Source organism: Chaetodon trifascialis, chromosome 21, assembly GCF_039877785.1.
Source record: "Chaetodon trifascialis isolate fChaTrf1 chromosome 21, fChaTrf1.hap1, whole genome shotgun sequence".
Taxonomy (NCBI): Eukaryota; Metazoa; Chordata; class Actinopteri; order Chaetodontiformes; family Chaetodontidae; genus Chaetodon; species Chaetodon trifascialis.
Window position 1 is genome coordinate 7,067,386 of NC_092076.1, and position 25,724 is coordinate 7,093,109.

The following is a 25,724-nucleotide window of genomic DNA, read 5'->3' on the forward strand; positions in this document are numbered from 1 at the left end:
TCCCTATACCCCCAAAATTAAAGAAACACACTAATTATGAACAACATTCATCCTGCTAAAGAAATAATCAGACTACGTTTTAATATCAATGATAACTATTCACAAATTGATTAAAAAAATTTCAGCATTTCCAGCTTTTATCTCTAGAGACAATAAAACATCTGGTTTGATCTTGCAAAACAAAAATTATTAACTCTGTTGCAATGTAATTTTATGTCTGGCAAAAGTTTTGAAACACAGAAATAGACCCCGGAAATCATCCCCCAAATGAGATTCTTGAATGAATTTTAATATTACTGTTATTATTTATTTATTTACTTTTTAAAAGATGCTCCCTCTGAATGAAATAACTGATAAAAACAACAACAACAACAACAACAACAACTGTATTTCCCCTTATGTGTTAACTATTACGTTTTATTTTATTTTCCGCATTTCCTGAAGAATACGGAAGTGTCACTAATACACTCTAGGTGAGTCACCGAAATGAACGTTTGCATTTGTATTATCGTACTTTAGTGATGAAATAATTTCAAATGACAGAATAGTAAAGTGCGGCTAACACCTGGCGGCGCTTTAATTCTTAATCACTGTGATTATTTATTGATGATGATGATGTTTCTTGTGGTGACTTTCAGGTTGATCGCTGCAATCGTCGAAAAAAGTTGCAACATGGAGGCGTGTCCTCTGACGCAGTCGCCAGTGCAACATCCCCGGTCCGCGCACGACAGGCTGTCAGATAAAGCCATCCACCTCCACCGACGGTCAGGGAAAAACAAACACCATTCGTGTTTCAAGAACGTCTGAACTTCTCTTCACTTCTCTCTGGTACTGTTTGACCTTCTTTCATGTCTCCTCTTTCCGGTTTTAAAACGCTTGATTGATAATTTAGTGATGCTGACGAAAACTGACAGTGCTATTGTTAGCTAGCTAGCTGCTGCTAACCAAAGCGAAGCTCTTGTGTGAGGTTAGCGTTGATCTCCAAAGCGTTTACACTCTTTGGGCGAGGGGAGGCATGCGTTTATGTCGACTATAATAAAAGTAAATGTCACATGTAGTCGGTCACTAACACAATTTTGAAGAACGAGCTTCAGATTACTGCATATAGTTGCATGAAACAGTAGTTTATAATACAAAAACTTCGTGGGAGAACTGCTTATTTCGCATAGGCTGTCATCTGATAGGTAGTCATACTTAATATCTGTATTTAGGCTCTGACTGTGTTGTAGGTGGGTGTGTTGTGGAGGCGGCTCCCCAGCAACCTATCATCTCTTAAGGGCAGGTTTTGGTGACCTTGGGGCATCACACTACCCTTGATGTAACCCAGCCCAGGTGCTGTCTGTTAGCTGTGTGTATTTATTCACGATACAGTGTTATTGATTGTCCTGAGCCAAGCACTGGATATCTCATGTCCACAGCCACTGAGCCTTTCCAGCACTTTTCAGAGCTGCTGTACTTTTCTTATCTCTTTCTAATGAAGACATGGAATTTCTGCAAACAAGAATTGCTTCAAAAACAATCAATTAATACAAGAATGAAGCTATTGCAATACAAGTGGTTGATGAGAACTTATATTACTCCCGTCAAACTCAACCAATCGTGCCCTAACGTCCCTGACACTTGCGTCAAATATGGGACTGTCCCACATTAAAACAATACTGGAAAACAGTTCTTCAAACCATATCTGACATTGTTAATGTGGAAGTCCCTTATCAAGCAGAAGTGTGTACATTAGGTATATATCCCCAGAATTTTAGCATTAATTCAAAACAGGCAACTTGAATTGATTTTGGACTCCTGCAGGCCAGGAGGATCATTGCTTTATATTGGAGAAAACTGGATGTAGTTTCGATACATGTATGGGTGAAAGAGTTGGCATGTTGTATTGTAATGGAGAAGCTGACTTACATAACAAGGAGAAAGGCAGGAGAATTTGAAACAGCGTGGAAACCTCTAATGGTATTTCTTAGCTGTCACGGTGCACAGTGACTTTGAAATTAATCTGTTGCTGAGTGCGTCTATACTTAGTCATGTCTAATAGTCTGTTTTTGATGTGTTTGTTTTACTTTTTGTCAAATATTTTTTAGTATATTATGCATATGTATTATTTTATTCTGTCTAATTCAAGTATTTACATTGTTTTATTCATTGTCTGTTTGTTAATTAAATATGTCAAATAAAAAAAAAAATTGTTGAAAAAAAGAAAAGAAAAAAGAATTGCTTCAAGTAATCACTGTCAGACAACATGACATCCAACCTCAACACTAAATGAGCCAGTGAAACATGGTCATCTCAAAGCCATTCAGGGCCATGACATAATGGAGGCCACTTTCTCAGTCATGCACACTTAAGAAAGAAGCAACCAATTCCCAAACTGATCAGCAGCAAGGCAAGCAGCACATGTTACCAGGAAATCTGACACAAGTCCACTCTGATTACGACCGAATAGAAAAGTCTGGATCATCACAGTTGAGCTGGCATGCTGCTGAGGGATTAGTGTGTGTTAACCCATAACCAGCAAAGGTCTTTTACTCCATTGTGTTGAATGTGAAAGAGAAGCGTTGTTCAGCAGACCTGAAAAGCCTGTGTGCTCCATTGAATCTCACACAGTGGTGTATTTACTTATTAGGGTGGACCTTTGTAGCTACAGGGAGGTTTTGTCTTATAGTATTATATAACGGGGTAAAAGCATCACTGCCAATGGTATAATAATTAGTTCATTTGGGGTTAGTCCTGCTGTTGAGGCAGCATGTCTGATTATGTAGCTGTGACCCGTCATGCATGTTTCCCATGCACAAAAGTGACATCTAAGCTCATGTCAGGAAGTGTGTTTAGCTTACTTAAAGCTACTTTAGCTTACTTATCATTTTGCAAGAGACGCCATGGAATTTTTATAAACTAAAACGCCTTTGCTAACATTCAGTCTCTCTATCCATAGACACAGCAACATAGAGCCAAGAAAGGAATGATTCTCCAGCTGACCCGCAGTCTGAGCCGTGCTGCCCCTGTTCTCAGTCGCAGCATCCACTCTGGCACACGTCCGGCCTCCACCGCAGCCTCCAAACTGAAGGCTGAACGTCGGCTCAACGCAGAGGAAATCTACGCCCGTGAGGAGAAGTACGGAGCTCACAACTATCACCCCTTGCCTGTGGCCTTAGAGAGGGGGGAGGGTGAGTTCATCTTCAGCTAAATGCTGCAAATCACTTGTGGCTCATTAGCCGACACTTTCCAAGAGCTTGGTGTTCTTCTGTCTTCTCAGGCATCTTTGTGTGGGATGTGGACGGCAACCGGTATTATGACTTTCTGAGTGCTTACAGTGCAGTAAACCAGGGCCACTGTCACCCAAAGATCGTAGCTGCGCTCCACGCCCAGGCCTCCAAACTCACCCTGACGTCCAGGGCATTCTACAACAATGTGCTTGGATCCTATGAGGAGTACATCACCAACATGTTTGGCTATGACAAAGTCTTACCCATGAATACAGGTACTGTTGGGAAACTCCTAAAGCTAATCATATGAGACCTCTTCAGAGGTTATCATGAGTCGGTGTGTTGAAATGTATCTTTTTTGTTCCAAATTAGGTGTTGAAGGTGGTGAGACGGCCTGCAAGCTTGCCCGCAAGTGGGCTTACAATGTAAAGGGGGTTCCCAAAAACAAAGCCAAAATCATTTTTGCAGGTAAGAAACCATCTTAACTTGACAGGAACAGGATATGGTGACGGCAGGTTCATTTCAATGTAAACTGAGACCAACATGATAACTATGCCATCTCGTTCAATCTTGTTCATTAGACGGAAACTTCTGGGGCCGCACCATGGCAGCCATCTCCAGCTCCACGGACCCCAGTAGTTATGAAGGTTTTGGTCCCTACATGCCAGGCTTTGAGCTTGTCCCATACAATGACATCCCTGCACTGGAGGTACAGCTTTCTGCTATCTTCACGACATAGAGCATAATATTTACTGTTTGTTTTGATTAGTTTCAGTCGTACACTTGAATGACATTTTTGAGTTTCAAAATTTCACAAGCAGCGTCTGTGGGAAAGATTCTTCAGTCTTGGTCCTAACCAGCTGTCAAAGTGCCTTGGAAAATCCCAAAATTATACGGGGACGTTTATGTTTCAGTCACTGCACACCAGATGAGCTAATTTGCGAGATACATCACTGATTCCCAAAAAGTTGGGAAGTTGTATAAAACAGAAATAAAACAGACTGGGATCATTTGCGAATCCTTTTTGACACATACTCAATTGAAGACAGTACAAACACAATATATTTAATGTTTCACCTCATTAGCTTTATTGATTTTTTGCAAATATCTGCTTATTCTGAATTAGATGGCATCATGTTTCAAACAAGTTGGGGTGGGAGCAACCAAAGACTGGGAAAGATGTGGAATGCTCCAAAAACACCTGTTTGGAACATTCCACAGGTAAACACAGTCATTGGTAACAGGTGATAGTATCATGATTGGGTATGAAACCACTTTATGAACACATGATTGGATAAAGAAGAATAGTTCAGGGTGCAGGAAAATTTTATAAAACCATTGTTGGCAAACACGGTTTGTTTGCAATGATTTATTTCTGTTTCACACAATATTCTACTATTTTCTTCTACATGGTTAATTTGTCATGTATTATCACTGTTTAAATATAGCTGACTTGGCACCTACATCGTCTGTGTAAACATGAGATCCAAATGACTGACTGAAGTTTCAGGTATCTGCAGTGAGGTTAGACTAATAGCAAGTTAGGTTATCTTGGCAACTGCTGTTGCCTGTCCAAGGGTTATCTAGGACAGATAAAAATGTCTGACCAGTCTGTTTTTTTTCTGCTTCTCTCCAGAAAGCTCTTCAAGACCCAAATGTTGCAGCTTTCATGGTGGAACCCATCCAAGGTGAAGCTGGGGTGGTGGTCCCAGACCAGGGCTACCTGACCAAAGTCAGAGACCTTTGCACCAAATACAATGTGAGTCTCAAAGAAAACTTCTAGGGCTGTGTTTGGCCTAAATTGTATACTTATTATGTTTCAAGGCAATGCAAAAACATTACACACAAACACACAGCAGTCAGCAAGAACAGAGTGTCTCCGTCTGACCGTAAAATTAATTGAGGGCAAACTGCAATCTGGGCTGATGTTCACTTATAGCCATAGACGTTTTCTTATCTGGTACGAAGACTACAAAAACATTGTAGATGACCTGGGTTTCACATGGAGAGAAAGGTTTCAAGAGTCAGGTCAAGAGCAGCGACATTAAATTGTGCCACAGAAAACCGACTGGTCCATTCTGTTCAGCTAATATTAGTACGTTATTGACTCCAGTCCTCCATGCTAACCCTTTAGCATACACTGTTGTGAATGATCTTATCTTATTCTTATTTCCCTGTCGGAAAGATTTTCCACTCCTCAAGATCATGAGGCTTTGACTACTAAAGTCCTCTGTGTTTTGTCTAGGTGTTGTGGATTGCTGATGAGGTGCAGACAGGCCTGGCGAGAACTGGCCGGCGGCTGGCGGTGGACCACGAGGAAGTCCGCCCAGATGTGGTGATTCTGGGCAAAGCCCTTTCTGGTGGAGTTTACCCTGTAAGCATTTTGGTGGATGCTTAGTCACACTCCGTCAAATTATAGATTTGTTTGTCAAAGGCTCAAACTTTACTGGCTTTTGGAGTCCAGTTTTGTCACACAGGAGTATAGATCACAGCAGTTGCACAACTTTTACATTTGCTTTAAGTGATTCTGTGTTTGTGTTCCTCAGGTTAGTGCAGTGCTGTGTGATGATGAGGTAATGCTGACCATCAAGCCTGGAGAACACGGGTCCACATATGGAGGTAACCCCGTGGCCTGTCAGGTTGCTATCGCTGCACTTGAGGTCAGTGTTAAAGTGCACTTTACTTATCTTTTCCTTGTGTGCTTACCTCAATAACAACTCAATAGTTTTCCTTGTTTTTGCCTTTGTCTTAATTGATTTAATGGAGAGAACTTCCAACACAACATACTATAAAGTTAATAGAAATTTCTCTTTCTTACACTGTTCTTATTTGCAGGTGATGGAGGAGGAGAAGCTGGCAGAGAACGCCCAAAGGATGGGAGAGCTGCTGAGGGCTGAGCTGCAAAAACTGCCTAAAGACATCGTGACGACAGTGAGAGGGAAAGGCCTCCTTAATGCGGTCGTCATCAAAGAGACCAAAGGTACAGTGCTGAGCTCCTTTGAAAACAGCAGCCCTGTTGGTGATCAGTATTTGGTAACTTAGGGAACAATCTCAGCTAATAGGCTTCACTGTTCACGTTTAAAAAGCAAACCCTGAATACACACTTTTAGTTTATAGTCTTTGAATGATAAGTATCAGTGAGCAATGAGCAGAACAAAACTATCTAACCATAGTGAGTGTAGTGTTATTTCATCCTAAGCACAGGTTGATTTCAAAGCAAGAAATTTAAAAGTCAGATGTCAAATGAACTGAGAAATGTTATTCTTCTACACGTAGCAAAAGCCAAAAAAAGTTATTTGCACCTTGCCGTAACTCAATCTGACCTATATTCAAACATGTCCCCCCCCGCCCCTTCAGACTACGACGCCTGGAAAGTGTGCTTACGCCTTCGTGACAACGGACTGCTGGCCAAGCCCACCCACGGTGACATCATCCGCCTGGCCCCTCCCCTCACCATCAAAGAGCACGAGCTGCGCGAATGTGTCGACATCATCCAGAGCACCATCATGTCCTTCTAAACAGCAACCACTCAACAACACTGACGACCTGCAAACTGATCATCCACATTAGCGCCAGCTACTGCATTGCCTGACAAAAAGTCACTCTAATCATTTATTAGTGCTTTTATTTTTATTTGTTTTCGAAGGAAGAGGTTCTTTGATGGTCATTACTGTCGGAATGCGGTAAACACAGACTGTGTGGAGTGCGAGGCAACACTGACACAGTCCTGAAAAACTGCTTCATTGGACTGCCAGGAAGGACTGTAACATGTGAAACACCAGTGATTCATTTTAAATGTTCAAAATAATGTCTGATCTGGAAATGAGTGATGTAAATAATTCATGTCCAGTCTTCAGTGAAACCTTTTTTAATTTTAAAAAAGGGAAAGTGATTTTTTTGTACGAGTGAAACGTGCAGTCTGAACTTACAAAGACTTGATTCCGGTGGTTCACATATTCACTAGACTACAGGTAGTCTACTCAACTGCTGCTGTCTACAAACTCAAACCTTGTGAAGTGACTCTTGTCACATGGGATGCTGACCAGTCTGGGTATTTTTAATCTCCAGAGTGGGGATTACGCACGTCATTAAAAATCTTAGTTTACAGGCTACAGAATGGGTGTTGAAGGATACACATTTTTGCACAAAACTTCTAACAAAAGTTCAAATAGATTTCATTTCCAGTTCAAATATGGTTACATAAAAGTGGTTAAATTTTAATTTAAGAAATGTTATGATATATGTCACAGATAAGGAAATGGTGTCTGGCTCTTTATGCTGTATAACTTGGTATATATATATTTGATGTGTAAGGATTAATGAGAGTTAAGAGGACTCGTGCTACTACTAAATGCTGGTTTGGTTTTAAGTATTTACAGTATCTGTACATTGTTTCCTTGAACTTTCTGATGAATGTTTCATCTATTAAAAGAACAATGTAAATATTGTCTTTTCGTAGGCAGTATCACATTTGAACTTGTTACATAATCCATTATTCCTCAAATAAATTCATGCAGTCGTTGCTGTTTTGTATGGAACAATGCATTTTAGAACTTTTAACAGATCTCTGATAGACTTGTTTCAGGAAGCAGGAGTCGTCCAGTTAACTTTGCTGATTGAAACCTCAACATTAGCTAGTGTAAAAACACCCTTTCTGGGTTTGAGTCAGCAAAGGTAGGAGGATAAAATTCAGAGGAGGTCTTTGAACAGCTTAAGGAACAGGCCCTTGAAGGGGGTGTCAGCTTTGACTCAGTAAAAGTCCTCAGACAGTTAATGTAAACAGGATGCACAGACAAGCCTGCCATCTGCTTTGACATCATTTACCCCACCAGGCAAACAAAGCATGCAGATATTTCCTGTGACACATCCTTACTAGAGAAATATCTTACTAGAGAACCCTTACTAAATGCACCACTAGATGGTGCTGTGCCCTCACTGGAATTAAACTCAGGATTGGTGCTGAAACGAAGAAAATAAACACCGTGCCAGAGTTCACTGCAAAGCTTATGGCAGGAAGAAATGCAGGGATAAGATACTGAAGCTTCACTGCAGGTACAATTAAATCTTGACAAATCCAGGTATGTATTCACTGTCAAACCTGCAAGGCACACCCTAGTTGATCCATCTTTAAACCAGTCTCACAACCCTTCAGAGATTTGACACACCTGACACTTCAGAGCACAAGCTGTACTGTTCTGAACTGCATCTCGCGGCAACAACCTCAGGCTAGTTGACTGCAACAGTCTGAGGCTTTCTGCCCCCTGAGTGCTGACCTACAGGCAGCACAAATCCTGCTGCACAGACTGCTTCCACTTTTCATTTCTCTACACTGCAGCAACAAAAACAGCAGCTGTGGTGGGAGCACATGGTATCAGCTGAGGATTTCATCACTAATACATACATATTTCAGTGGTGCGTACAAAAGTTAACATTATGAGGGTTGAATTGAGAGAGTTGGATAAATAAAGTGATTTTGTATTTAGAGTTTTTGACGGGAAATAAGAAATTGCAGTTTAACAAACTCCAACCATGAGATCAGTTGTCATGAGTCAGCAGTAATTAACACATGGCCTCCCATTTTCTCATTCATTGCTTATTTAAAACCAGGAAAAAAAGTTCTGTGACAGACAGCCGGTATTTCATTTTAAAGCAGATGTACAAGGAAACATACTGCATGCTGTTAAGGATCAATAAAATCCACTCTTAATTAGGTTAATGCTTTGCAGGTTTAATGGCGTTCTCCTGGCCAACTCCTCGTTAACACTTGGGGTACTTCTGCACAGTACTGAAGTAGAAGTAATAAGAAACAAATACTTTCCACCACTGGTTACAAGCTCTAAAATCTGATCAGGCCACCACCTAATGATCAGATTTTTGTTTCATCAGTCACACTGTCTCAATAGGCCTCGTAGTTTTGGGGAAAAGTGCTCACAAGCTTGGAAGGTTATTATTTCATATTAAGTGGAGCAGGGAGATGAGCAAGGCCTGGAGTTTGCCTGCGAAATATGAGTGGTATCCAGCCTGGCAGGAGAAACCAGGGTTATCGCCAGGTGACACAGAGCGGTGCGCTCGTGTCCTGTGCACACTTTGATCTGACACTCTGCAGGGGCCTGCATCCCACTCAGCCACGACAGAAAGGAGCCCCGCACTCCACAAATGAGCTCCAGTTTTGGCAGAGGAGTGACAGGTCACGGGGTCTGCGAGGATCTGGGAACACCGAGGTCCGGGCTCCAGCGCGGCTTTGACAGCCCCAGCCAAACCTGAAGATGCTCCTGTAAAGCTGCTTCATTTTCCCTGCCGCGTACTCGGTGCCAACAGTCAGCCTGGTCCATTCAAGCATGTGGAGTAGGGTTGGCTTGAAAGACTGGTGTGTGTCCCACTATGAATCCTCACACCAAGAAGGTCAAGAGGGGCTCATCCAGACTGGATGGCTGCTCTCGTTCCTCTCTTTCAGCTCTTTGTTCCTCGACTGCGCTTTGTCTTTCCTCTTTCTTTCGCCTGTCCCACTGACTTTCTTTTAATTTGTTATCTCTCCCCGTGTCCTCTCTCTCTTCCTGCCCCCTTTCTCGCTTCCCCAGCCAGCCCATTTGTATTCATTCCTTACACAATGAAGAAATCAGATTGTGGTACTTAGCGAGGATGTAATCAAAGTACTGTGTCTGAAATTTAATTCAGGTAAAGTTGCAGTTAAGAAGAGGATGAATTATAAAGCTCTGTATCCATTAAATGTGTGGAGAATAAGGTGCCGGCTGGAGAATTATGACTGATGCAGTGCTGGAATAGGATAAGCTATTCATTTTTTTCTGTTCCACCACAGATAAATCAGAGAAAAAAACGTTGAGTTCGCCTGCCAGTGCTCATATTAATGGGCCTTTTGCATTAAGTTTATGACATCTGAGTGCACTGATAAAATACATGTGCATCTTAAAGGGCAAATGACACATAATCCTTAAAGAGTAATGTGCATTGACCATTTTTCTCCTCCTCCACGTGTCTCTTTCAGTTCACACCAGAGGGGATATATATATTGATCAAGCGCTTCAAGGTCCTCAGAAGGACGGGTCCCTCCCTGCATATCTGAGCCAAACTTGGCTCATGTGACTCAAGCCAATCTTTTTAGTTGTCACACCCTAATTTATTTCTGGGTTGTATACACGTCTGCAGTCTTTACGCATCTTTCTAAAAAGGCAACCACGACTAATACCAAATCCTTATAAACGATTCTTTATCTGTACATGATATATGAGAGTTTTCTTGCTCAAACAACACAACACAGGTGCCATATAAAAAAAAAAGGGGCCACCTGAGCAACTATGCATAATAAATCCAGCAAATTCACAAGAATTCCTCTTGTGTTTGTGTACAGTACTAATGCAACAAAACACACAAATATCAGCATGGACAAAACATTGTGTTGACATATAGACGAGCCACATGCCAGAGGTAATCCATAATTTAAACTCTAGCAAATGTGAGACAAGAAAACAACAATATATAAATTCAAAAATAAGAATCACACCTGACCTATTGTACAGACAAGAGGCATTTAATCATTTCATCATTTTAATATACCAAACTGGTTTTTTTTTCTTCAGAAAACTTGCATCATACAGGCAAGATTTGAGACTTTTAGACAACTTTACTTGTTTTCTTAGACCAAGTGACTTATTAAATTAGTGTTGTGCTTAAAACCTTTATTGCAAGTGAAACCACACTGAAACAAATGAAACGCCTTCACCCAAATTTAAATTAAACCCATTTTTTAGATAATTCTAATGCACATTTCATTTACTTGGAGAGCAAAACGAAGTGTCATCACGCCACAGTGATCGTGCAAGAAGCTGCATAAATCACAGTGAAGAGCATCTGATGCATTCTGCGCCTGTGTGCATCTCTGGCCCCTGTGGTACTGAATGCAAAATGGCTGGCGGTAACACTACTATATATGCAAGAAGAGAGTGACTCATCTACCTGTTGTGCATGTCTCTGGGCATCCTCTCTTCACTTTCCATTAGAAAATAAACTCAATTACAAATTCATTTAATTTTATTATCCACAGCCGGGAACATTGCTGTCTGGGTATTTGATTGGAAAGACATACAGTAATTAGAGTCAATGGACTACCACTGGTTGAGCTTCGCTTCACTATAATGAATGACGAAAGATTCACAGCAGAGGTAGGAGACGACTAAGACCAAGACCCTGGGCGGTGAGTCTCTTGCCAGAGCGTGATTCATTCAACGGATTTTCAAATTCATTTGAGCCAGCTCTATCAACATTTCCAAAGTGCCTGAAGGAAATTAAAGATGTGCATACAGCTGAGATGCCAAGACGCATCAAGAACTATCAGTGGTACTGTGAGTGTGATCATAGCCAGGGTGGGTTGCAGTAGCCAGCGCTGACTGATTAATCCAGGATTTTTAGCCATGTTAGTGGTCTCACTCTGGGGATGGTTGGCTGGTCGGCTACTTTGGTCCAGACTGAAATATCTCAGCTTACAGTAAATATCTAACTATTAAGTGGATTGCCATGAAATTTTGCACAGACATTGTGTTCTCACAAGGATGAAGCCTATACAGACTTCAGTCAGCCCCTGACGTTACATCTAGCACCACCAGCAGGTCAACATCTCAACATCTAAAGGACAATTTGGCACAATATTTGGTAGAAACATTCATGATGAGTTGTAATAATTCTGGTTAACAGGTTTAGCATATCTAATACTTTGTACTAATTAGCAAATATTTGCATGCTAACATGCTAAACTAAGATGGTGAGGATGGTGAACATCATACCTGTTAAACTTGATAGATGAGCGCAAGTTAGCATGCTGACATTTGCATTTAGCTGTAGTTGAGTACAGCCTGACAGAGCCGCTAACTGTGTTTACCCATTAGGCTCAGTCGACAAACTTTGACTTTAACCAGCCCATTTTTCCTAATTTTGACCAATTTAGCTGCTGTGGTGGTTTGACTTACAGACATCTGTGTTTTCGTGATGGATAGAGTAGAATGGTTTCCAGCAGGAAACAAGAGAAAGTCTCAGGCTCTCTGAGTTTTATGAGGAGTCTAAATATTTAGGGTGCTGCAGTCTGTCATACAACTTAAGAGAAAATTTGCGATTGCAGTTAATTCTGGAAGTCAGCAAAATGCTAGTTAATGCCACTTGTCCTCTTTCTTCCAAACAGAGGCATTATTGTCAAGTACATAAACTGTTTTAACACAACTGTTAAAAATCAAGGATTTTTTTCTTTTACTTGTGAAAGAACTGTTCTGCCCCCCAGTGGCCAAAGGAAAAAATCACAAATTTTAAATCTGATATAATCATCTAAAACTTATTATCAGTCCCAGTTGGTGCGACCCATCCTTGATGTGACTGGGGATTACATTTCCATTGATTTCATTGAGTTATGAGTGCTGCTATTATTCCAGTAGGAGCCCTCACATGTAGCAACCACGACATTGAGACCACAGTAAAATGAGGACACGCCACCACTTGTGGCCATAAAATCCGCCTATGGGTATTTGGAGGATACATAAGCCGCAGACAGCACCAGTCACCATGGCTTTGCCTTTTTGCCGCCCTCTTGTCTCTTCAGGTCACCCAAAGTGGCAGTCCACTCACTCGGTCGAGGCTGTACACAAACTGATGCCCCGTGAGGGTTTGGCTTTACGCTGCAGACTGACCACAACAGCTGCAGACAAAGCCTCAGTGTTTACAGAGTTCATGGCTGAGGCTAGGGAAGAGGAGGAGGCAGCAGGAAGGAGGAGGAGGACAAGAGGGGGAGAGATGTGGGTCTCAGCTTCCACTGCTGGAGGGGAAAAAAATGACCAGGGGAAATGGAACCATAATGGTGCCCACAGGAATTCAAGTCGTGGGCCTAAAAACATGGTGCTGTCACTCTGCGCGTCCTGGGAGAGGCTTCAGACCCAGTTTACAGGAGGAGGGAGGAACTGTGTGACACCTGGGAAGGAGAGGAGGAAGAGGAAGGTGGGCAGATGGGAAGGATAAATAACCCCTGTGCATATGGTGCTTGTTCCTTCAATAATGGGATGGGTTGCACTTGGCTGTGTGTAGCTCGGATCCAAGGTGGTGAATCAAAAGAAAAATGTGTTTGTGTGGAAGGAAGCACAAGCAGGAGGACTCTTCCCAGGAAGACTGGCAACCTGAAGTATCACGCTGAGACTTGCAGTGACAAGGAGACTACAAGCTTGGGTCGGGCAAGCTGCCACAGAAGCTCTCAGTGTCATAAAGGATAAATCACGACACTAAACATCAGTGTGGCACTCTCCGTCTGATGCAGCACTCCTTCTCTGTGAACAGCGGACCTCGGCAAACATGAAATGTCACTTTTTAACTTCAGCAGTTTCTGTCAACGTCTTTCACGACGGGAGCCATCAAATGTCATTAGGGCCGGCGCGTTTAATGCTGGCATGATGCAACACAGTGTAAAAAGAAAGGATGCCCTTGGCCGAAGGGCAAAAGGGCCCTCCTCTCATCATCAGGCTGAGGTGAGATGAATCAGCGATGTTGTTCCTGTTCGTTGTCTGAGCTAATTAATTACTAATGTGGGCTGTCAAATTTCATTTTTGAAACCCAGTCAGCTACTGTACGTGAAGTGGAATTAATGACTGTGGACCGTCTGGTGTTTCGGTCAAAGACAGTACATAAAATGAGCTCGGGTGCTCAGTTATCTCCACAACCGCAGCGTATTTCAGCCATCTGAGTCTGAGTGACCTGAAAAATATTACACAGGCCTTCAACAAATAGCGCTTCACTTAAAATGCTCAGCTTTTGTTGAGACAAGCTGTTATGAGTTTTGATGTTAATTATGATACAGTGAATTTTGAAGCACTTTGCTCTGCTGGACTGCATTATTTTGCAGGTTTTTCCATTATTTAGGATTAGGAACCAACATCTCTGATACAGTGTCAAACAGCATCACAAATGACATGTTTCACGAGGGTCACACCCTCCATTTAGGGGAGACTAAATATTAGAAACACCTCACAGTGTAACACAATTCAACAGCACCTCAAATTGCATCCTGTGAAATGCCCAAGTTGAACTTACAGGATTTATTAGACTCTATGAGTTCTTGCTTGGTGTAACTGGCAACTAAGTGTACATGGTTCTCTATTTTTAGGCCGGAGGCATTTTGCTTGTGGGCTGTCCGTTCGTATGTCCATCCCCTCGTCCCATTCTCATGAATGTAATATCTCAGGAATGCGTTGAGGGAATTGCTTCAAATTTGGCACGAACGTTCACTTGGACTCAAGCATGAACTGTCAACTGAACTAAAAGGTCACTGTGACCTCACAACACATGTTTCCTGGCCCGGATTTAAGAATTCATATGCTGATTATGAGAAGTGATGACATTTTATCTCCAAGAGGTCAAAGGTCAACTGCACTGCGACTGCACTGCGACATCATAATGCAAAAATGCTTTTCTGGCCATTATTTAACACTCAGGAACAGTGGGTGAGATTGTGACCATATTTCACATGTGGTCAGATCCTGAACTGGAGACACTAATCTTGGGTGTCCACCGTGAAACTGCTGATTATTTAGATCTTCTGTGTTACCTGGTTTAAGTTTGAGTGTGTGGAGCATTCACCTTTTACAGTTTGTAGCTTCTTTGCAGCAGCATCCATATTTGAAGCATTGTTGTCACCACAAGCTCATTGGTTCCGCTGATATTGATCTTCAATATCTCTGGAGAAACAGTCTCCAGAGGACAGCATGTGAGGATAGCATGTTTCTCACTGGAAATTCACTGGAATCATACATGCTATAGTGGTAACATGAACGATAAACTGCAACTTGTCTGGTCAGCGAAGGCGTAAAACTGCAAGGCGGTAATTCTAGTTGTTTAGTGAACTGTAGATTTTAAGTTGTTAGATGTGTGAGTGGATCCCAGACTTATAATTTGACATGTTTCAGAGTTTTGGGCAGCAACTAGAATACAAAGTAGGTTTGTCCTAACATTATCATCAAGCTACATCTGTTTGTTGTTTTTGGTTTGCCGGTCAAGAATTAACCTCTCTGATTTAACCGTTTGTCAGTGGACTGTAAATATGATGGGAGGAGATAGCTGGGTAGTGTTTTCAAACATTACAATTACCTGGTAGCATGGCATTAGCATTGCAATCATAATATGCTATTTTCTACTTGCTTTCCTGCACCATTTTAATATAGATTACAATATTTACCCATCAAATTAGGTGTAATACTGATGCAATGTTAGCTCCAGTGGAGTATACAGTATTTGTCAGAGTTTTCTAGCTGTGTAGGATGTAAAATGAGCAGTGACATCCTGCAGCAGACAGCAGCACAACCAGAGAGTGATGCTTTAATTAAAAGCTATATGCCATGTTCTCAAAAGCAATCCCTCTTGACACATGGTAGGTAGGAGGGAGCACACACACCCGAAAATGATTACAAGGGCGGATGGCGTGCAAATGACAACTGAGTCCCAGTTTGTCAAAACATGACAAAGTGTGTGACATTCCTTATACATGTGAGTGAATGTGTGGGACTCCATTTGAAGACTGAGGAAGTTGCCAGTTGCCGTTAGACTGGAGCACGTTCACATCACATTTTTATTCTCTGTTTCCTCTCCTGTATTCAAATCAAATCCCTCACAGGGACACGCTGATGAATACAGTCACACAGTCTCGCAAAATTCTGTCATTACAGCTTCCTCTGACTTTTAACTTTCATTTCTGGCTCATGCACCTCCAGAATTCAAAGGCGTTCTGCTGAGCTTTGATCCTTAAGTGCCCTCCACAATCTTGCTGATGCTGCACATTCAGACCTCACGGTATGTTAGCAGCACACTAGCCTCCTTCCACTGGGAAAATTTAAAGCAGTCCCCTCCGTCTCGTACTTCTCCGTAACGTAGCTCCATGCCCGGGGGCTATCGGCGCACCGGCTCTGACAGCCCAGCACTAGACCTGGTGATGCTACGGGACGACAACACAATATCCGCCTGTCTTTGCTGCAGCCTGGGGACGGATTACCCACTATGCAGTTTGTTGACTCTTCTGGGTTCATAAAAAGTCCTCCTGTTTTCATTAGAAATTACCCTGTGAGGCAGAATTTGCAGTGTCCCAGTAAGCATTTATTTGGTTTAAAAAACAAAACAAAACAAAACAAAACAAAACAAAACAAAAAAGCTGGAAAAAAAAACAACCTGGGAGTAAAACTGGGATACGTTTGACTGAAAGGACATCTGGGTCATACAAAACTCCAAAGTATTTACGAGAGTATTAAATATGAACATCATAATCGCATCTTGAAATACAAACTGTTACCTACATGTTTGACAAAACTTTTCAGCTGAAGAGATCCCAGTTTTATCTCAGTCATCTAGATGTTTCTGACCTGCACATCACCATCAGTGCTTGGTGGTGTGTTAAAGATTAACCACCACCAGGCTTTCTCTCTGAGACTCCCTTAATGCTTCTCCACCGGAACTGGTTAGAGTATGTCTAGCTTGGAATCACTGACCTTTTTGTTAACTGCAATTTAATGGGGTGATTAGGTCTACTTCGCTCTATTTTCAAAGTATACATCCATCTTCCTAAAAGTGTTGACACTGCAATAACCCTGCCTTTCAGCAGGCCCCTTACAATACCTGTTTGCTTACCAGTGAAGCACCAAACAAGCACACCCTTGACATTTTCGCGCACCACCTCATGAAATCCATAAATTCTGTATATTTATGATCGGGCCGCCTGGTGCTCATAATGAGAGTCATGAAAGGTTCGCCTGGCAACACTTTGACCTGCTGACCAAAGGAAAACATACAGTACGTTCTAGTTATTCAAGGGGTGATGTCACACTGAGGTATTCACCCGGATTGGTTCTTTCCATGTGCACTGGCCTTATGTAAGTCTCGATGAAAATGTCACTCAAAAAACATAAAACCTTGACAGTACAATGACAGATCTGTGCCTGTTTGTTTTTAATAGTATCCCTGCAGCAGCAGAGCCAGCAGTGATGGTGGTAGGAGACTGCAGCATTGGTTGTTCATTTAAAGCTCCAGGGATCATTAGTTTCTATGTAAACAATTGATTTTATGTCTACATGTCATGGTGACAGGGTTGGGAGGGTTACTCTGTGACTTGAGTGATGATGAGAGAAAAGAAATATTATGTTTTTATATTATAATATTATGTGCAAATGTGCATTTAGATTAGAGTACTTTGTTACCTTTACTATTCTGCTAAACTGCCTTTAGCTTCAGTAAAAGTGCTACTAGTGGTAGTGGTATTGATAGTAGTAGTACTGACAGGTTAGCCAGCTAACCTACATTAACTGGATTTCTGTGTTGCTAACATTAGCAGCTGGTTTTACCTGTAAATGTTTCTTTAAATTACTCATGGAGTCCTTGGATGATGACAGTGTTTTCACAGCTGGAAGGGATAACTTGCACTGCACTGTGGTGTTGTTCTCCTTTTCTGCTTAAGAGACTAAATATGGGGAAATTTCCATCCAAGACAAGTATTTTTTTTCACTAGAGGCCCTGATAATGAACTGGCAACTGTAAGATGAGCTACAGTTTCACTTCAGATCAGAGTGGTGTTATGAGACGTGTGAAGACTTGCAGTATGCACATGAGCATGGTAGTGTTTTATTCTTTGTTTTTGCAACTCACTTACGTAACACTGATGCATGTATTACATTCCCCCATAAGCCTGAATGTCAACATGACTCTGCAGACCCACCAATTGGAGATTTTTAGCCTCTTCTAACTTGATCGTTCTGGTTGGGTCAACAAAACACGTGACTTTTACATTGCAGATCATGATACTATGTGTCAAATGTGCCGTTTTAGACAGCACTGACATCTCATTTTGATCAAAGTAATAGGTACTGTATGAGGACTTGCTGGATGTGTATTCAGACTGAATGCGATGCAAATTTGAGATGTGGCTCATTTGCTTGCAAAGTGAATAAAAAGATGTAAGCAGATGCAAACACATGCTCCAGACAGGATGGACTGAGGCATCTGTGCAAGTTGAAAATGTTTCAATTTCGGTAAAGAAAAAAAAAAGTTGTTTTCCTCGGGCTGTTTGACAAGAGGTAAAGGGAGAGGGGTCTGGAGGGAAATAAGAAAAAGAACTGGAGTTCTAAGTAAATTCTGAGATCAATCGGCATCTGAGCTGTCACACTAACACATACTCACTCTCTACACAAACGCTACAGCTTATGTCTGCAGAGTCAGTCCATTGGCTGTTTGTGTTGAACGGTTACTCAGTCTGGCGGTCAAATTCGCTCAAATCAGCAAAGGAGAAATTTCACTCTAAAGGCCCCTTAAGCCAACTTCCAGACCTCAGCAGAGTAATAAGCAATCAGACACCTGAGAGACAGAATCCTACACTGTCGCATATTGGCCAGTCATCACCTTGCATTGTGACCAGTCACCTTTCTGACACAGTTCAGCGGTTTGTCTCAGCAGACAGGGAGGCTCTGTAATGTTTCATAATCAAGCTTATCCATCCAAGCGTGGAGAGCAGCTGGACTGAGCTGATATTAGTATGCCCCTGGTGTGGCTTGGTGACAGAAGCTGGAGCTCCCCCTCTCTCTCTCCCTCTCTCCCTCCCATTGCATGGTGTCAGATGGAGAATTTTATGTGACAGAGGGTGGAATGAAATGTGCGGGCCCTCTCCAGCAAACTTAGATTGGCTTTGTAGCCTTTACTGTTTTGAGATAACTGATGGTCAAAGCGCACATCAGTCTAAGCCGGGGAATACTGGCTCAGACAGCTTGTTTGTGGATGCAAATGTGATCTGATTTGTGGCACGCCGAACACAAAATTGGACCACAGGTTGACTATAAAAGATGAGCAGACATTTGGAATGAAAGCGTGTGTTAGGATTCTAAATCTAGTCCCTGACAGTGAGGCTGGAAAAGCAGGTGGGCTGCTGGTGTGAAGCCTTGCTGTAATCCGACAGGCTGTGATAAAATCAGGTTTGGCATTTGAATTGCTGTACCTGGAACAGCTTTCTCTCCCCTCCACCATGACAGATGCTGCAATTAGTGATAGTGACGACTGCCAACTGCTGACACGGCTTTGTATCACCCACCCATCTCCACTCTGTTTGTACCTTTTCTAGCGGGGGAATCATTAGCTTATCATGACACCTGGTTTCCAACAGACAACAGCCAATCACAGAAGCAGGTGGGCTCAGACAGCCAGTCTCATCCAGTGGGCAACGGCTTGACACTAGTCGATTTTTTTTAGAACTGGACTATTTAGCCAAGGCCAGTACTCGTCCTCTAAATCCAGGCTGTAACACAGCCTTGGAAAATACTTAGTTTCCAACTGGCTGGTCTTGTATAAGAGGGTGCCTCAAACAAAGAACCAGACAAGTCAATTCGCAAGGTACAACTGCAGCTAACCATAGTTATATCATCTGCTTCATGCTGCCAGCCAGCTCTCACTGATAAATTAGACACACGTTAACCTGACTACAAAAAAACTTTGGAAAATGAATGACAATTTAAACACAAAGCGACCTTTTAGCTTGGCGGACATAAAACAAGGGCAATAATACAGTCCAAAGTGTCCTAATACAGATAATAACAGAGTGGGGACGGCTCATTCTTCTGACAGCCCGCTATTCCAAAACCCCAAGACTCCAAAAAATGTCCCATTGGAGCAAAAGTCCAATTGCCCGAAAGGCATTGCTCCAAAAATACACACTCACCTTTATTTTTTCCCCACCCTACTCTGCCTCTGCTAGTGTTTATTGATTGGTTAGGGTTAGATGGCTGGTTGGATGGCTAGAGTTAGAAAAAAATTTCAAGGTCAGAGCCAGGGCAGGTGTTCATGGGAATACAGGTGGGGGAAAACAAATAACGCCTCTCAGTGGGCCTTCGGAGCAATGACCATTTGTTTTAGGGATAACGGAAAAAAGGGCTTTCGGTGGAACAGGACATTTTTCGGACTATTGGGGTTTCAGAAAAATGAGCCGTCGGAACAGTGGTATGGCATCCACAGACTTACTGTGCTGCCTTCTCCTCATCTGTTATTTCTATATCTTGTCATGAATAATTGCTTACAAATCTCAACCTTCCACTAAATTAAGTAGCTGTAATTTTATTTGTAATCCCAATGCTTTGTTTGGAGGATTCAGGAGCGGCTAATGATCAAGTCAGTTGAAAAAAAAAAAGGCAAGACGGTTAGAATAATCTTTGTTTTCAGATTTGTGTTTTTAAATGTCATTCTCTGATTACTATATTACAGGCCATACTTCTTATTTTATTTTTTATTTTTTTATTGAAGCTGCTGTGTTGACAATGGAAAAGCACAGTAACAGTTTTTCACTTTTTCACACTGGTAATTTCCAGGAAAAGTCCGTACATGACAGTAACACCTTCTACAAAAATCTTCTTTAATTTGCATATAAATCTGCTACAAGAAAATATCCTGCCAAGGATATCATAATTTTAGGAGTGATGCACTTTCCTTTTTTAAAAAACACAACTATAAAAAATACATCTAATTAGTTGGGGATGATGTTAAACAATACTTAAATGGATCAAAGTTCTGTTTCTTTTCCAACACTATGCCAAAACAATGCTAATTAGATTTAGAGACAAATTCCCATAAAATATGTTTTGCAAGGGCCCATTTTTCTTTATTAGCTGTGAGCACTTGCAGATTTGCTCACATAACAAAAAAGTTAATTATTATATTTAGAAATCTACAGCAGTTTTACAGTTTTAGCATTGTCCAGAATTTACAAAGGTTATTTTATGACACGGCGTAAAGATGTAACCGTACTTGAATATAATGGTAAATGTGCAGGAATACTCAACAGAACAAACTTACTATTGTGTCTCACAAAGGTCACTTTCAAGTTGGTATCCTGAATCTGAACACATTCCAAGAGCTGGGGGAAAAAAACCACAGGACCAAAATGGCCCTACAGTGGAAAAACCTTTTTTTCCGCCTCTCTTCTTGTCCATCCATTAATAGTGAATTCATTGGTTGCCAAGTCTGGGCCTGAACCCCAGATAGATAACAGGGTAATGTTATCCACCTTGACATTTCCGCAGTAAAATGTAATCTGTGGAATTTAAACTACATTTCTTGAGACAAAGACTCTCTGCCAATCCTGTTTTTCCTCCTCTTTTATATTGATTTACTGCAGAAACAAGAGCAAAGGCAGGGAGAGAGGAGGAAGACGTGCCATCAAACAAGCATGGCTTTCTAAAACATGAGCATTAATGGCTGCTTTTACAGTGGATTTTCACCTCATGGCTACATGATTTTTTTTTTTTTGGTGTTACTGTGTTGGTGAGCAAGGCTGAGTGAAAGAGAAAGGACAGGGTCAGTTGATGGGTGAACACTATTGTCTGCCATGATGAGCTGTAGAACAACAAGGACTACTGTTGCTGTCATTCACTCTTTTTTCAAGAAACCAAAGAAGGAAGAAAGGCGAAGAATGTCTTTCACATCTGCACTTGTAAATATTAAGAGCTGTATTAGTCAAAGCAAATGTTGCCGTTTTTGTTGTTTCTGCAGTACTGAGTCCTGTTGGACTGATGCATATCTCTTCTTTTTAAAGCCAAAAGCACAAGGGAACAGAAGAAATACAATTTCCAGCAGTACAAAGAACTTGTCAAAATCCTTGGAGGGAGAGAAAAAAGAAAGCTGCCGAGCTTGTGAGGGCAGCATTAGTGCAACATCCATCCCTGGTGAGGGGGGTGGACCGTGGAGGACCCCGGCTCTTTGTCTGGATGTGAAAGATGGACAATGCCGCTACTGTGTGCTGAGAGCAGGAGCCATGCCACTGCTGGTTCCATAAGACTGCCAAAGCTTGTTACAATTATGCCTTTCTTTTGTTGTAGTCTGTCTTTTTCTATAATCTCAGCCCTGCTTCGCCCATTTTTCTCTTTCCCCCCTTTAGACTCTTTGACCTTTTTAAATCTCATCTTTCACAATGATGATTTCTCTCAGCACTGCATCAGACACCGCTCCGACCTGACGTGCCGCAGTAATCCAATGGAGACATCGGCAAACACCCAATCATCACAGAGTAATTGTCTTTTTTTCTTTTTTTATGTTGAAGAATGACACTGTGCCTCAGGCGTTGACAGGGTGATTGTAAATGTAAAAACCAGCAAAGTAATTTCTCAGCTCATGTTTTACCTCAGCAGAGCTGTAGATTTGAGACTTGGATTTGGACTTCAAGTCAGACTTCACAACTTGAGATCTCAACTTGCCATTTGTTCATGAAGACTTGTGAATTTTCTTGGATTTGGCATATAGGACGCGAGACTCGACTTGGATTTGTCCTGAACAGCTTAAGACTTCATTTGAACTTTTCTCCACCAGTTGGATTTAGCTTGGGTATGTCTTGAGATTTGACTTGAAACTGTCTTGAATAACTTCTGATTTGCCTGAGCCTTGTCTTAATATGAATGTTGTGGGCTTGTCTTGAATGCAGTAAGACTAGACCTGGATTTGAACACTTGACTTGGTCATTGGCCTGAAACACTCAAGATTTGACTTGGACTTTTCTTGAATGACTTAAGAGCTGATTTCTGATGAGATGTGATTCGGGCTAGTTGACTTGGACTAGTCTTGAAAGACTTGAGACTTGATCATCTCGAATGACTTGAGAGTCAGCTTGGACTGGTAACTCTCCAGTGACTTTTAACTTGCTGTGATAGACCTGAGACTGAAGCTTGTCTCAAATGACTTGTGACTGAATAACATGAGACTAGATTTGGAGCTGTTGTGCATGATTTAACACTTAACTTGGACCTGCCTACAGTTGTGAGTATTTGGCTTGGCCTTGTCTAAGACCTGATTTAAATGAGCTGGACTTGTCACAGATAACCTGAGGTCTGCCTTGGACTTGCCTCAAATGACTTGACGCTTGACTAAACTTCTCTTAAATTACCTGGACTTGACTTGAGATCCAACTTTCTCCCAAAAAACTTAAAAAGCCGTTCTGAGCCACAGAGTTTTTGTACATGTTGATTGCGGTCAGGCTGTGGATTTATTTACTTCACACAGTACAACAACAATTCTCTGAAGAGTCCCTTCTAACAGGAGGAAAGACTGAAACAGCATGCACAGTGTATAAAACAAGGTATTGCTGCTTGCTTTTAGATCCAATTGATGTGCTAATGAAAAAAGGATACATAAAATACTTCACATAAATGTAGAAGCAGCCAGCTGTGGAATATGGCAGCCTTTTAAAGTGGAGAGGATATTTTTTATTGAACAAAGCCAGGACGACCGCTAGGAGAGCGCAAACGGCGGCTTCGTTTTACTCCAAGAAACTTTTAGGAACAACCCTTGAGCCTCATATTCAGCACACTATAAAATGTGAATAGCTCTTAAAAAAAAAAAAGTACTGCAAGAAGAAAGATGAGAATAGATTTGAGGAAGGCACGTGTGCATGAGAGCGTGTGTTTTTATAGCAGAGTGTGAGAGAGTGTAATGAAGGCAGGAAGATCGATGACTTGTGTATCTCTCTTTTGCAATCTAAAAAAAATACAGAACACTTAATTGAGTTAGAGAAATTAAATGCCATTGAAATATGCAGCATATTGATTTTGTGCTGCTGTATTGAGCCTGAGTGGCTTGTTTGTTTGAAACAAAAACAATATTGGGAAAACAGACAAAAGTGCCAGATCCCTCGGAGACAGAGCAGATGAACTGGGTATGGAGTTGTCTTTGTGAATCTGCTTTGTCATCACTAAGCATCATTTGAATAGAGCTGTGGGCAAATAGTTTGTTTTGATGAAAATGACTAAAGAGAAAAACAAGAATGTGAATGAGGGGTTGAGGACAAAAACAGAGGGTTTATTGTGAGTGTCAACTGCAGCTAAATTCCTTTACTTCTGAGCCTTTCATTTATGTTAAGCCTATTGACCGACACAGCTGTGTCACACAAGCCATTTGCTCAAAGAGAGTTTGTGCAACTTTTTTTCTTTATTTTTCGCTCTGCCATGCTAAAGGAATCCGCGTTGCCTTCCAGACGCCTCAGGACATGAATATTGCATTTAGTTCAACCCCAAACACTGACATTATTTATGAAGGCAATCATCATCAGCCGTGAAGTGAGCCCTGTCTGCCTGCACTGAGCAGCTGACCTCCAACAGCCTGTTTTGTGTTTAAAACTGAAGCTCTTTGTGGGTTAATGCAGCAGCAATCCAATCAACACATTAGTATGTATTTTTACATTCGCTTCAAACTGTCAATTTATGTAATTGCACCTCCTGTGGTTTTTAATGATGTGCAAGATGTACATTTTCCCATCATACCCGGCTGTGTTATTATGTCTGTGCAGCGTCTCCCCCTCAGCAGTCTGATGAAGATCTCACCTCCTCCCAGACTGTCACTGTGTCTTCATTGTGTGGTTGATGAGGCTGTCAAAGAGACAGCGTCTGGCCAAGTGATGACATGAGACACGGGTGATGACTCGCCTCAGTTAGTCTCACCAGGTTGACAAGGTGTGGGTGTCTGTGTGTGAGTGTAAATCTGTATGATAGAAATCTCACTTTCATGTAGGCCCTCATAATTACTGAGGAGAACAATTACTGGGCTTCAGTCATAGCCAAATAATTAGCTGTCAGTGGTACTATAAATGCAGCCAGTAAGTATTTGGACATCCACACATTTATTGTCGTGCTGGCTCTGGACTCCGGCACAATGGAATTTTAGTGAAACAATGACAAGGGTACAAGGTCGACTTTCAGCTGAACATCAAAGGCACTTATATCCATATTGTGCCAACAGTCTAGTAACTGTTATTGCCCTGATGGACTGTCCAAAAACTGGTGCTTAACTATGTGTTAAAAGAACTACGCTTGCAACACTGCTCACCTAATTTAAGAATAAGAACACAAAGAGGAAAATGTAGAGGCACATGAAGAACAAGACAAAGATGACGAAGAAAAGGAGGATGCCAAAATAGAAGAAGACGAGAAAAATAATTGCAGCCCAAACATTGTCTGGGATGATGCTATTGGCCAATTTTAGGTTCACACAGATATACTGTTATCAGCGGATACGCCTGCCCTCAAGAAATTGTAGTACACAAAAGCTAAAAACATGTTTTATGTTAAATATGATCATTTAGAGGCGGTATTGTGCTACACAAAACACTGGTAACTTTATTTTTCAACTGTAAAATGTCCTGCTCAGGATATGTCTATGCCATAGCTCTCAAATTTAAGGGAGAGAAAAAAAATTTTCTTCATGTTATGTTACTTTAAGTGCTTTTTTTAAAAAAATTTAATTTAATTTTTTTTAATAATTTTTAAGAAGTTGTCGACCATAAAAATTGTGTATAGCAATTCTAACATATAATTGTTGAGCAGATTTAAGGTCAATTATTAGTTCTCCTATGAAGACACATTTTGAATGAGTCATATGTCATTTATTTTCTGTTTATATGCAGCAGCATTCAGTTATGGATGCCTCACAGTTGAAGTTGGGGTAAAAATAAAGTGTTAGAGCACAGGGAATGCATTTATG

The 25,724-nt window shown here is 41.4% G+C and overlaps 1 protein-coding gene across 1 annotated transcript; it reads left to right on the forward strand.

Annotated features, from left to right (window-relative positions):
* The first annotated feature begins 440 nt into the window (after positions 1-440).
* Positions 441-7,731, forward strand: oat (ornithine aminotransferase). Its single transcript, XM_070990911.1, has 11 exons — positions 441-473; positions 639-828; positions 2,939-3,170; positions 3,260-3,484; positions 3,582-3,677; positions 3,791-3,918; positions 4,846-4,968; positions 5,455-5,583; positions 5,756-5,869; positions 6,045-6,189; positions 6,567-7,731. Exons 3-11 carry the CDS (start codon positions 2,966-2,968, stop codon positions 6,725-6,727), a joined length of 1,326 nt encoding a protein of 441 aa, XP_070847012.1. The 5' UTR covers positions 441-473; positions 639-828; positions 2,939-2,965; the 3' UTR covers positions 6,728-7,731.
* The last annotated feature ends 17,993 nt before the right edge of the window (positions 7,732-25,724 follow it).

Excerpts from the sequence above, each read along its gene's own strand:
- oat (XM_070990911.1), top strand. The coding sequence starts at position 2,966 with ATGATTCTCCAGCTGACCCGCAGTCTGAGCCGTGCTGCCCCTGTTCTC. Across the intron at positions 3,171-3,259 it reads GGCCTTAGAGAGGGGGGAGG|GCATCTTTGTGTGGGATGTG; the intron begins GTGAGTTCATCT and ends CTGTCTTCTCAG. Across the intron at positions 3,485-3,581 it reads AGTCTTACCCATGAATACAG|GTGTTGAAGGTGGTGAGACG; the intron begins GTACTGTTGGGA and ends GTTCCAAATTAG.